Consider the following 11,878-nt stretch of genomic DNA (forward strand, 5'->3'; position numbering starts at 1 on the left):
CAATTAACCAAACAAGATCGCCCATCGCCCACAGGGTAGGGCAGCCTGTATCGCGGGCACTCAGATAAATTAGTCGAATGAAAAGTAATGTATGAAATCTCACTTCGACGCTTAACTCCATCTATCCTCTCCGTCCCCTCGCGAATGCTATTTGAGATCTAATAATTTTGTCGTGTCACTTCAATGTTAAACCAACATGTAACACGGTTCTCTCCCAGGACACGGCACCGCGCAAGGAGAAACTGCAGTACCTCACGAGCATCATGCTGATCCTGCGCAAGGTGCTCGTGCTGATACCGGAGAGCGAAATCCTGTTATCCATCAACTACCTGAAGGCGACGTGTATCGCGCCGCAGTCCATCTTCTTCAACGTGAAGCCCGACACGGACCCGCTCAACGTACAAAACGTGAACGAGAGCTGCGCCAATCTGTCGCCGGACGTGATACTGGTCAGGTTCCTGTTCAGGGCTCTCACCTTCGCGATCATGGCGATGGAGGACTTCGACGGCGACGTGGAGGACGAGGGCTGCGACGAGGACGACATGATGCTGTACACCGTTGTGGTGAACATCATCGTGCAAGTGAAGCATATGCTGCATTTGACAAGTGAGTGTTTGTGTTTTATTATTGACTCTGATAATCTTCAACATACACCCCAGTTGATATTACTCTTACGGTTACTATATGTGTACTGCATTTTCTATTCTCCGTTATCTATAATTATTCCTGTGTACCATTTAATGTGCAGTATTTTCTGAGTATTATATTGTGTGCTCCGTTTACTTTGCGTTTTTTCGTGTGCATTATTCTACACTGTTTTATTTACTAAAAACAGAACTTTAACCTCAATTATTTTTGTTTCGCATTTACTGTGTATTCCCTATGCACAATTGAATATGTATTACATACCTGTGCAGTCTTGTATGTGCTTTATTTATGTGCTCTGTTTACTATGCATTTTTTCCTATGCACAAGTCACTGTACATTGCTTTTGGCACACACATAATTGCGCATACTTGTCTAAGCGTTACTCTATTGCGCAATATTCTCTGAAAACATTTTGCTATGCATATTTTTTTGTGCACAATTTACTTAACATTATGTTCTGTCCACCGTTTCGCATATTATTTTCTGTGTTTAGAAAAAAGGCGTTAATTGTAGTGGACAGTATTTAATGACTTTTTGTCCCCAATTTACTGTGCATAGTTAACTTTGTATTTGTTGCTGTACTGAGCCTAACTTTTTCCTGTACACAGTTTACTTTGCTTTATTTTTTGTTCCCCGTTTATAGAAGTTGTCATGTTTTTTTCCGCGTCATCCAGCTTTATATTTTAAAAATGATTTTTTGTTTCGCCGTTTTTCTCTAGCCGGGTGCCTGTTCCCGCTGACGGCGAAGTCCGCGCAGAGCCTGCTGCAGGCCGAGCAGAGCGGGCTGAACCCCGGCCTGTACAGCCCCGACGAGAACGTGCCGCTCGACGCGCTCAGCCGCGCCGTGCTGCGCGCCGCGCACGCGCGCCCGCTGCTCGCCGCGCACTGGTCGCACCTGCTGTGCAGGTGAGCGGTGCAGCGCGGAGCCGAGTGGAGCGGCCGCTGGAAACCTGCTGCTTCCTGTTTGGGCTGCCAAATTGAAATGGGCCAGTTCGCACCCGAGAAGTTCTACACTTCCACAGAGGACCGGCGTGAAATAGTAGCATGATACGGTGTTTCGTTCGGCGAGTGGGGGAGCCAGAGGCCCATATCCCCTTTTTTACTCTTTTCAGGCCTTTCTTTTATTTCTTTTCGATTTAAAGTCGGCTATCCATGTGGACAGGCGTAAGGTTTGCAATAGATGTTACGCCTCTCCAAATGTTCATGGGCGAGGCGATCCACCAGCTCTATTCTCCATTGCCGACTATGATATAAAAACAGATATGTGAGAAGGGCAAGGCGAGTAAGGGCGGCGGTGTGCGCAGGCTGGGCTGGGTGTCGGCGGGCTACTGGCAGCAGGTGGCCGGCTTCTCGCGCCGCGTGCCGCTGTCGGCGCGCGCGGCGCCGCCCGCGCACGCGCTGCAGCTCGCCGTCGCGCTCGCCGCCGCCGACCACGTGGTGAGTCGCCCCACCTGCCCCACCTGCCCCACCTATCCCACCTGTCCCACCTGCCCCACCAACCCCACCTGCCCTACCTGCCCCGGTAAATCGGGGATTATTGTCCGTAATAATGGTAATGGAATTTTTCTTGAAGTTTTTTTTATCTTTGAGCATGACCAGTTTTATATCCTATCCTACGAATATTATAAATGCGAAACTTTGTAAGCATGTGTGTGTGTTCGTTGCTCTTTAACACAAAAACTACTGAACCGATTGCAATAAAATTAGGTTCGTAGACAGCTGCACAACTAACTTATAAGCAACTTTTTATCCCGATATTACTACGAAATATGGACTTACGCGGGTGAGACCGCAGGGCGCAGCTAGTATACTATAAAGTTAAGCACAATATATCAAAATAGTATGGACAAAGCAGTTAAAAGAAAATTGTTGAAATTCAGGATCGTGGAAAATTTAGTTGAACAAAGTACAAATCTCCAAATGTGTCCCGTATCCCCATAACAAATTAAATTAATATGGTCCCCAAAATCAACTTTTTGTTAAGGTTTCCAAATCTCGAGTACTTGAGACCTTTGCAATTGCAGTACCATTAGTACCATCTTCAATTATAGTATATGACTTTATCTAGTATTTATTTATTTATAATAGTTCTGATGTAAATTTCAATACACAAGTATGTTTTTTTTTTCGGTTCACAAAATGGAATTGACACAAATAGAACTGAAAAAACGTATAGAAAAATTATTACATTGCGGTGTGAATTCCTAAATTAGTGAGCACATCATGCATATTGTAGCTACTTAGGTATACTAAGGATAACAAAATTTTAAGTTTTAAATTAAATAGCAATTAGATAACACTAGAGTGACAATGCAGTTGTAAATAGGAATCACAACGAAAGGGTCTTTAAAAGATCTTATCTGCCTCGTAATGAAACCGGAAAGACTGGAAGATTTACTTATTATTTGATTTATATGATCTCTAAAACTAAGTGAACTGTCTAAAATGACTCCTAAATCTCTAATACTTTGTACTTCTTTAAGATGGCTACGTTTTAAAAGATACGCTAGAGGTACGATGTTCTTCTTTTTTGTAAAATTAATACAATAACATTTTCTTGATGGTTTGATATGAAAGCATTCAGAAGTAAACTAATTAGACAGTTTTAACTGGAATTGTACTATTGTAAATGTATTTATATACGCACATTACTTTAAACCTTAGTGGTTTTTCTTAAGTTACTACACAACATTTAACTCGTTAATTCCATTTTTTGTTCTGATAATAAGCATCGGAAACATGTATGTGAAATTTTGCACAGGAAACGATGCACAGTATATGTGTTGCTTAGTTAGTTCAATTTATCCTCATTCGTAAATTCGGGCTGACAATGTATACGTATAGTACGAGCTAGCCGTACACCTCCATTCAGCGCTTCACCCGACCATCTTTCTCGCCTAAGGCGGGTGTAGCGCTATCGCGCAAGCGCGCATGTAGGCGTGTAGCCGTGTGGGCGTGTAGGCGTGTAGGCGTGTAGGCGTGTAGGCGTGTAGGCGTGTAGGCGTGTAGGCGTGTGTACGAGCGGGCGCGGTGGTGCGCAGGTGGAGGGCGCGCTGGGCGACGCGGTGGCGGCCACGTGGGTGGTGGCCAACCGCGCGGGCGAGCTGGTGCGCTGGCGCCGCGAGCGCGCCGCGCGCCGCCTGCTGGCCGCCGTGTGCGCCGCGCCCGCGCCCGCCGCGCTGCTGCTGCACGCGCTGCCCGCGCGCTGCCGCGACTGCCTGCAGGTGCCGTGCCCGCCGTACCCAGCCGTACCCAGCCCAGCCCGGCTTAGCGTAACCCAGCGTGACGTCGCTCTTGCGAACCAGCTAACTTTTAGTGTGGGAATCGAGCAGGATTTGGCCACCTCGCACCTGGGAAGCTATCTGTGCTAAAGATCGGCGTCAAGTAGTAAATGCAATTGTGTTTCGTACGGTAAGTGGGGGAAAGTTCTTTTTCCTCTATCCATGCTTTTCTTATTTGAATAAGGAGAGCATGGAGATCGAACGATCTATCAGAAAATATTTATATCTGTTTCACTGATCGATTTTCTTTATGAACAATCAACCTTCTGTGCCCTGGTAAGCCGAATCCCTAATCCCTCGGTTCACGCTTAGCCGCTGTACCAAGAAATCAGTCATGTACATACTAGATAATTGTATATACTCTATTTATTGCAACTCTATCTATATGTTCAGGGAGAATTCGCATTGAACACGTACGAAATACTGTCAACGATACACGAGAGCCAGTCGGGGCCGCTGATATTCTTCATATGTCGCATCATCGGCAAGCTGGAGCCTTCCCTGGCTACTAGGTGACTATTTTTGTGCTTTTGTATGCTATTATAATTTTTTTATGTCCATATAAAACAATTAAATAAATTTTTTAATGTATTTTAATTTGCACCACATACAATTATTAAGTTTTTTTTTACTGTTTTGCTACTAATTTTTAATTCCAGGTTTGCGCAGCTAGCAATAGATAGGTGTAAGATGCTGAAAGAGATGCCGCTTGAGCAGATCACCAGCCAGCTAACTAAAGAAGACGTGCAGGTGGCGCTCGAGATGCTGCAGAAGGACAAAGTGCATTTGAGGTCAGTTTAACGTGGTTTTGAAAACAGATCTATATTATTGAATTATTTTAGCAATCGTATCGGGCGAGATAAAATATTATAAGTTTTCTAAATCTCAGTCATATTAGTTTAAAAATTTACTCGATTCGTCATATCAATGAAACAATTATAAAATTGCTCGTAAATGTAATTTTTGAATGCATCCAACGACCTCAACAATGACTAGCACTATCGCGTGACTGAGTGACAAATGCACGGCAGGTACCGGCCGCTCGTGTCGGCGCTGAACGGGCTGGCGTGCAGCGCCTTCGACCTGTCGCCGCTGGCGGGCGGCGCGCGCGCGCTGCACCCGCGCGCCGTGCTCGCCGCGCCCCCCCCACCCGCCGCACCCCCCACACCCGCCGCGCCGCTCAACGCGCATCACGTCAAGGCCAGGTGAGCGGCGGAGGGGGACGCACAACACGGACATTAATAAGAACAGAAAAATTTCTATCTAAAAATAAATAAATTCAACACCGTCCCGTTCGCTATTAAAGGTGGTTCACGTGTGTAACAGTACTTGTGATTTAGTTTTTGGGTTTCGAAAATCTATAGCGGATCAACTAACGATAATTGATGAATCATAAAATGTCATTAAGCATTTTGCAGATTCCACGAGTGGTAAGTTGATTTGAAAGTAAAAAAATCTTCTCTGAAGGAAACTAAGTAAATTTTATAGTCCTGAATATGGTTGTCTTGGTAAAACATTTGATGGATCATCTTGTATCGTATAGTGTATGCAAGTAATTATACGTTCTCAGTAATTCATATTTATCATATTTCCTCCTAATTCTCTTAATATTATTTGGTTGTTTGTTGTTATAATTGGTTGCCTGGAAGAGATCACTCTTTAGTGATAAGGCCGCCCGCTGTGCTGGTTTAGTTTTAAGACATTTATTTTAAGGATGCGTTATGTATGCCAGCACAATAAAGTATAAATAAATAAAAAATATTGAAAAAAAATAATTTAGTAAAAATCTTTTTTGTTATCCTAGGTGCTGTCAGCAAGATACCTCCCTACCAAGAGTACCTAAGTATACAGATTTAGCCAATTTATTAACGAAACTTTCCCTCGAAGACATCAACACGATCGTGTCTTGCCCGGACTTCGATAGGAAAATACTTTGTGCCAGTTTCAAAGTGACGTGCGAGACCTTTATACGAGATTTCCTTAATGTCGTGTCCGTGCAAGAATTGAAAGAGATGGAACGGGAAATTGCGAGGGAAGAGAGAGAGATGGAGACGGAAAATGAGGAAATGACGTCATCGATAGATAGCAATAAGATTAACGTTGTTAACATCCACGTTTTCAAGAAAAGCGATAGCAAAGAATCAAAGTCACAGTTCTTTATACCAATGGTTGACAATGACGTTAAAGAAAACTTTGGCAATTTAAAAATAACCGAGGAAGAGTGCGAAATTAACATACCAGAATTACCTAAATTATATCTAGCGAGTATATCTTCGCTAGACAAATCCTTGGCAGAAATATTAAGGTTATTTCCCAAGCAAAGTCGGCCGCTTAGCCAGTCTGAAAACTTTAACCTGAACGTGGAACAAACGATAGACAGGTATACACGACGGTGCCATCAAGTCTTCCAAGATAAACTGTTTTATCAAGAGTTCATGACGATACAAACGATTCTCACTGGATTTCTTCCCTCTCTAGAACAAGTTGTCAATCTCATCGACGACACGGACTGTGATTTGTTAGAGAAGTGCATAGAAAACTTACTCCCAAGCACTCTAGCTCGCAACTTGGCGATATTTAGTGTGGTGTCGTTGCAATACCTGTCGTTTTTGATAAGTAACAAGACGGTCGTGGAGACACCGGCACACAATGATATGTCGTTTCGCGCCAACACGCCCACAGATAACGTTTGTGTGGACCATGTCATTATTGTTACCATAGATAATGTGGCAAAGGCTTTGAAGTTTGAGGAGATTTGGTCGGAGCTAAACGTGGAAACTCAAATGAATAGGATACAGTCTGCTATATGTTGTTTGTACGCCGTGGTCAAGTATTTGGTCAAGGTGAGATGTAAGAGTTTATGATGTATAGCTTCTTAATCTCTTTCTTCTTCGTTATGCCATCAAATAAAAAAAATTAATTAAATTTGTTAACGTAGAAGGTTCCTCCTTCTTCATTGTAATTATATAGTAAAACTAGCTGCGCCCCGCGGTTTCACCCGCGTAAGTCCGTATCCCGTAGGAATATCGGGATAAAAAATTGATGTTGGCCGATTCTCAGACCTACCCAATATGCTTACCAAATTTCAGAGGAATCGGTCAAGCCGTTTCGGAGGAGTATGGCAACGAAAACTGTGACACGAGAATTTTATATATATAGATGTTTTCTCTTACCTGACATAGCGTTACAATCAGCTCCATTCCTTTTACATTGAACTGCACCTTAACAGAAAATAATTATAAATCAATTAAGAGATTATAAAGGCTCAATATTTTTGTCCATATCTTTAAATAAATTTAATTAAACTATTTCAGGACATTAAACCACTTACATCGAAGTCTTACATACAGACCCAAGATTGTGGACCCAAACCAGACATTATAATTACCGGAGATAAATTGATAACTCTAATCGAATATTGGGAACAGAACTTCTATGTTAGAAGTGAAAATGTTCTTCGGAAACGATATAAGAAGCCGATTGAAGATCTAATTATCTGTTTATCAAGGTAAGTATTTTTTTAACTTTTCCAAAAATAAAGTAATGTGACGTCACAGAGATAACTTGTATTTTCAGATATGTTTTCAAAAGTTGTTGACGATTAAAACGATGAAATGCATACCAAGAAATGTCCAATTTGTCTTTCTAATCGAAGATTGATTCTTTATAGAAATGTGTTATCACAATTCCCATCTTCTATTCATCTCACTTGCTTCATTACTGGCGTCCAGGATAGAGATAGTGAGCAACATGGCGCTAATCCCGCCGCTGGCGTGGTCGAGCGTGGAGGTGCGCGCGCGCAAGGACCGCGAGCTGCTGCAGCGCGTGGAGCTGCCGCTGCAGGCGCTGCAGGACCTCGACGTGCTCGAGGCTTTCCTCTTCAGGTTTGTGATACTTCTCTCGTTTAGTGAGGTGACACCTCTGGAGTGTTCTTGTTGCATTTTTTACTATTTTTATTTGTTTTACTACTCTGTTTACTAGCTGTTCTTAGGTGTCAGGGCATATGTTCTAAGTAACCTTTTATTAATTGTGACATTGGTGTCTGTGTGTCGGTATGCACAATTAACAAATCTTTTTTGTAATACTTAAAACAGCATTTATTTTTATTTTCTTGCTAAACTCTACGCAAGATTTAGAGTTTTGTAGGTATAGCTACAGTTTGGATATTTTTAAAAATTTTCCGGTGGCTTATATATTGAAGCGTGTCTGACGAGCAGGGTGAACCTGATCGGCTGGTCGTCGAAGAAGCAGTTCGAGGAGATCTGGGTGGGGCTGGTGGGCGCGCTGCAGGGCAACGGGCCGCACTGCGCCGTGCGCGGGCTGGCGCGCGCGCTGTGCGCCGCCGCCGCGCGCCGCCGCGCGCCGCCCGCGCGCCTCGCGCACGCGCCGCGCCGCTACCTGCCGCTCCACGACGGGTGCGCTGCACACATACATCCACGCATTCTTAAAAACATGTTCACTCTATTTCAAATTTTAAGTTTATCGTTCAGGATATTAAGGCAAATTATTTGTGTTTGATGCCTATATTTGATACCTCTACATTCGTTCATAAATATACATTTGTTATTGTTGCTCATAAATTGCAATGGTTTGTTGGTGTCTCATAAATAAAAAATTAATCACCGTCACATTGTTATGTATGCCATCATAATTTTTTCTCATCAAATGTCCTATTTAGAATGTAAAAAAGTAACTAATAAATGTTTTTATTTTAAATGCACTAAATAAATGAATTAATAAAATAAACGCAGCATGCAGCGTCTGCGCAGCATACTCGTGGACACTTCTGCATACAAAATATTCGAAGACGTGAATTTGGAACACATTCCCCTGCTCAACGACAACATCGACGGGTACCAGTATGCGCAGTTCAGTACTGAATACCTGAAGTTGGCTTCCGGTAAGTGTTTTGTGTTTATTGTACTGATGTTATTATGTATATGTGTCTTTTGAAAAATTCTATATTTATTATAAGTATTATAAAGGCCATGTTGTAATGTGATGAATTTCCTATTATAAGACATCATCGATGACGCACACTGGCGCGTGCGGCGCGAGGTGAAACGCAAACGTAAGCGCACTGACATCGACCTCAACAGCTGTCTGCAGCTGCTGATGGATGTCGCCGCTGACATGCTGGATCCTAAGGTATCACCGTGTCTTGTTCGATGATAGTGTTATGAACTTTGTCTGAAACTATAAATAAAGATATGCCTCGAAGGACCGTTTTCAATATTTTATTTCTAAAAATTTGAATTTACCTTTTGGCCACTTTTAAGTAAAATTCTAGATTTAAAAACGATTGTCCTTCTTAATTCATAATTGTTCTCAAAATGAATGAATGAAGATCGAATATTTAAAGTGAAATAAAAATAATGTTTGCGTGCGCTCGGCGCGGTGCAGGCGAGCACGGGGCTGGCGGCGCGCGTGGCGCTGGTGGCGGCGCTGGGCGCGGCGGGCGCGGCGTGCAGCGGCGCCGCGCAGTGGGCGCGCGCGGCCGAGCTGCTGGCGCGCGCGCCCGCCGCGCCCGCCGCGCCGCTCGCGCCCTGGCCCGCCGCCGCCGCCGCCGCGCTGCACGCGCTCGCGCTCTGCCTGCCCGTCACGCGCCTGCAGGTACCCGCCCGCCTTCACCACCACACTACTCCTTTGTTCCGAGTCGTCGGAGCCCTTCTCAACTCTACTATACTTGTATTCACTTTTGATGTTATAAAATCTTTCTGTAAAGTGTGGTACAATGAGCTCCTGATTTTGTTGCCGTGATAGACTCTATGAAAAATAGTATTCAATTTTCAATTTTTGTTAAAGTTAAGCTTCTTGCGGAGCTCTCATCGTAAAAATGTCATTTATGTTTGGATCGATTCGGAAATGTATGATACAAGAAATTTTGGTGAATGGGTCGAGAGAATAATATTAAATGAATATTCGTGTGCCGGTGCAGGACCCGTCGGCGGTCCACGAGAAGCTGTTGCGCTCGCTGTCGGCGTCGTACGCGCCGCTGCGGCAGGCGGCGCTGCGCGGCTGGCTGGCGCAGCTGGCGCTGCGGCCCGCGCCCGCGCGCCCCGTGCGCGCCGCGCTGCTCGACCACGTGCTGCTGCACCTCGACGCGAGCGACAGGTCGCACATACACACATACACATACACATACACATACACGCACATTTTTTTCGGTAATGGAGCTGATGGGTCGCCTGCTGATTAGCGCTACCACAGCCCATTAACATGTGAGGCGTAAGGTCGATTGAAGATCTTTCGCCTCTACAAATGGATTGCACTCACCAAAAGAAACACAGCAGTATGCTATTTCACGCCGGTTTTCTGTATATGTTACTTCCCCGGTCCGACTCGACCACATTCGCGCCGAAGCGTGCTCGACTCCTACATAAAACACTGACTCACTTTGCAGGATATCAGTGTACGCGCAGAGCCTGTACTGGACGCTGCTGTTCGAGCTGGCCGCGTGGCAGCCCGAGCTGGTCACCCGCGCGGTGGACTTCCTGCTCAAGAACCCGGACCATTACTGCACCGATCTGGTTGTTAGAGTGAGTTCATCTCCGTCACTACATAGTATAGTGCAAAATCGTCACTACATAGTATAATCCTGGCAATCCCAAAGAGGATAATAAGATAAACTTCAAATTTATTATACTGTTACCAATCCTTGATAATTTAGTATGCTAAGGTTTTATGAATTGAAAAACTTTAAAAATATATCAAAATCAAGCCCAAACGAGTCGGCATACAAACAAACAGATGAAGCTAATTAAAGCGTACTAAAACAGATTATGTTATATCCTTAAAACGTGTTTTCTCTTTTTTATTTAGTAACTAGACCCATGAATTTATTTTATACGAACAAAAAATATAACATTTGAAAATATATACTCAGGGAATAATTTCATGTCTCCGGCTACAAATTCTGCCGAAAGAGCTGAAGAAGAACATCATAGAGACGCTGCTGGAGAACATGACCAAGTACTCGGAGCAGCACGCCGTGCAGATACTGATGGTGCACCTGTTCTCTGGTGAGGATCATTCACTTTTGTGTGTTTTTTTTTTCGTTTTTATCGCTTGATAAACCATAGGCCTTACCTTATAACTCATGACCTTATAACTCATACATACAATGTATGGATGTATAAAGCTAGCTAGCTGTCCATTTGTACAGTAACAAATTCGCAGGTATATATCATTTGTACCACCTTATTAAACTATCCTATACGTGGGAGTCGAGCACGCTTCGGCACGGATTGGGCCAGCATGCACTTCCCATTCCTTCTTTCCAGTTGTTAATCCTTTTCATATACCTTACCCCCTTATAAGCGGGCAGCGCATTCGTATAGACACAACCTCTGCGATGTTCCTGGGCGGTGGTGATCGCTTACCATCAGGCGAACCACCAGATCAGTTACCCGCTATGACATAAAAAATAAATCTTCCTTCTAATGTGTATTGCTGTCATTCTCCAGCGGGCAACAAGCTGATATCGCCGAAGCAAACATCGGACGTGTCCAACATGGACCCGGACGTGCTGATGAGCACGATGGAGCGCATCACGCTGCTGTACCGGCTGCTGCGCTCGGCGCGCTCGCGCGACGCCGCACGTGCGGCCTCCAACGCGCTGCGCTACTTCCTCAGGGAAACGCTGCCGCCGGCGGCCACCTTGAGCCGCGTGGTGATCGAGTTCCTGGACACGTGCCGCACCTGCGGCGTGTGCGGCACCTGCGGCGTTTGCACTGTCGGTGGGAAGGGCGGCTCGTGCGGCGTGTGCTGCACGTTGGTGGATAGGCAGAGGTGGATACGGCGCTGTGTGGCCAACTGTGAAGTTGTCTTCGAGGTGGGTATTTATGTGTTCGTGTGTTTTCAATGTTGGTTGAATGATAAATTTAGAAATTCTAATTGATTTAAAGTGCTAAATTACAATAAGTTTTGTAATACATGTTACAATGTGG

At 44.4% G+C, this 11,878-nt stretch overlaps 1 protein-coding gene across 1 annotated transcript in view; it reads left to right on the forward strand.

Annotated features, from left to right (window-relative positions):
- LOC119837775 (huntingtin-like) overlaps window positions 1-11,878 on the forward strand; it is a 30,043-nt gene that overhangs the window by 13,552 nt on the left and 4,613 nt on the right. The window contains exons 25-42 of the mRNA XM_038363527.1: window positions 219-606; window positions 1,368-1,554; window positions 1,953-2,085; window positions 3,690-3,872; window positions 4,323-4,441; window positions 4,589-4,720; window positions 4,961-5,134; window positions 5,734-6,772; window positions 7,244-7,437; window positions 7,661-7,813; window positions 8,147-8,344; window positions 8,681-8,829; window positions 8,950-9,077; window positions 9,333-9,542; window positions 9,868-10,043; window positions 10,333-10,468; window positions 10,816-10,951; window positions 11,396-11,763. Coding sequence (XP_038219455.1) covers window positions 219-606; window positions 1,368-1,554; window positions 1,953-2,085; window positions 3,690-3,872; window positions 4,323-4,441; window positions 4,589-4,720; window positions 4,961-5,134; window positions 5,734-6,772; window positions 7,244-7,437; window positions 7,661-7,813; window positions 8,147-8,344; window positions 8,681-8,829; window positions 8,950-9,077; window positions 9,333-9,542; window positions 9,868-10,043; window positions 10,333-10,468; window positions 10,816-10,951; window positions 11,396-11,763 — 4,203 coding nt within the window. The remainder of the gene's footprint in view (window positions 1-218; window positions 607-1,367; window positions 1,555-1,952; window positions 2,086-3,689; window positions 3,873-4,322; window positions 4,442-4,588; window positions 4,721-4,960; window positions 5,135-5,733; window positions 6,773-7,243; window positions 7,438-7,660; window positions 7,814-8,146; window positions 8,345-8,680; window positions 8,830-8,949; window positions 9,078-9,332; window positions 9,543-9,867; window positions 10,044-10,332; window positions 10,469-10,815; window positions 10,952-11,395; window positions 11,764-11,878) is intronic.

The sequence above is a fragment of the Zerene cesonia genome, chromosome 29, assembly GCF_012273895.1.
Source record: "Zerene cesonia ecotype Mississippi chromosome 29, Zerene_cesonia_1.1, whole genome shotgun sequence".
NCBI classification, from domain to species: Eukaryota; Metazoa; Arthropoda; class Insecta; order Lepidoptera; family Pieridae; genus Zerene; species Zerene cesonia.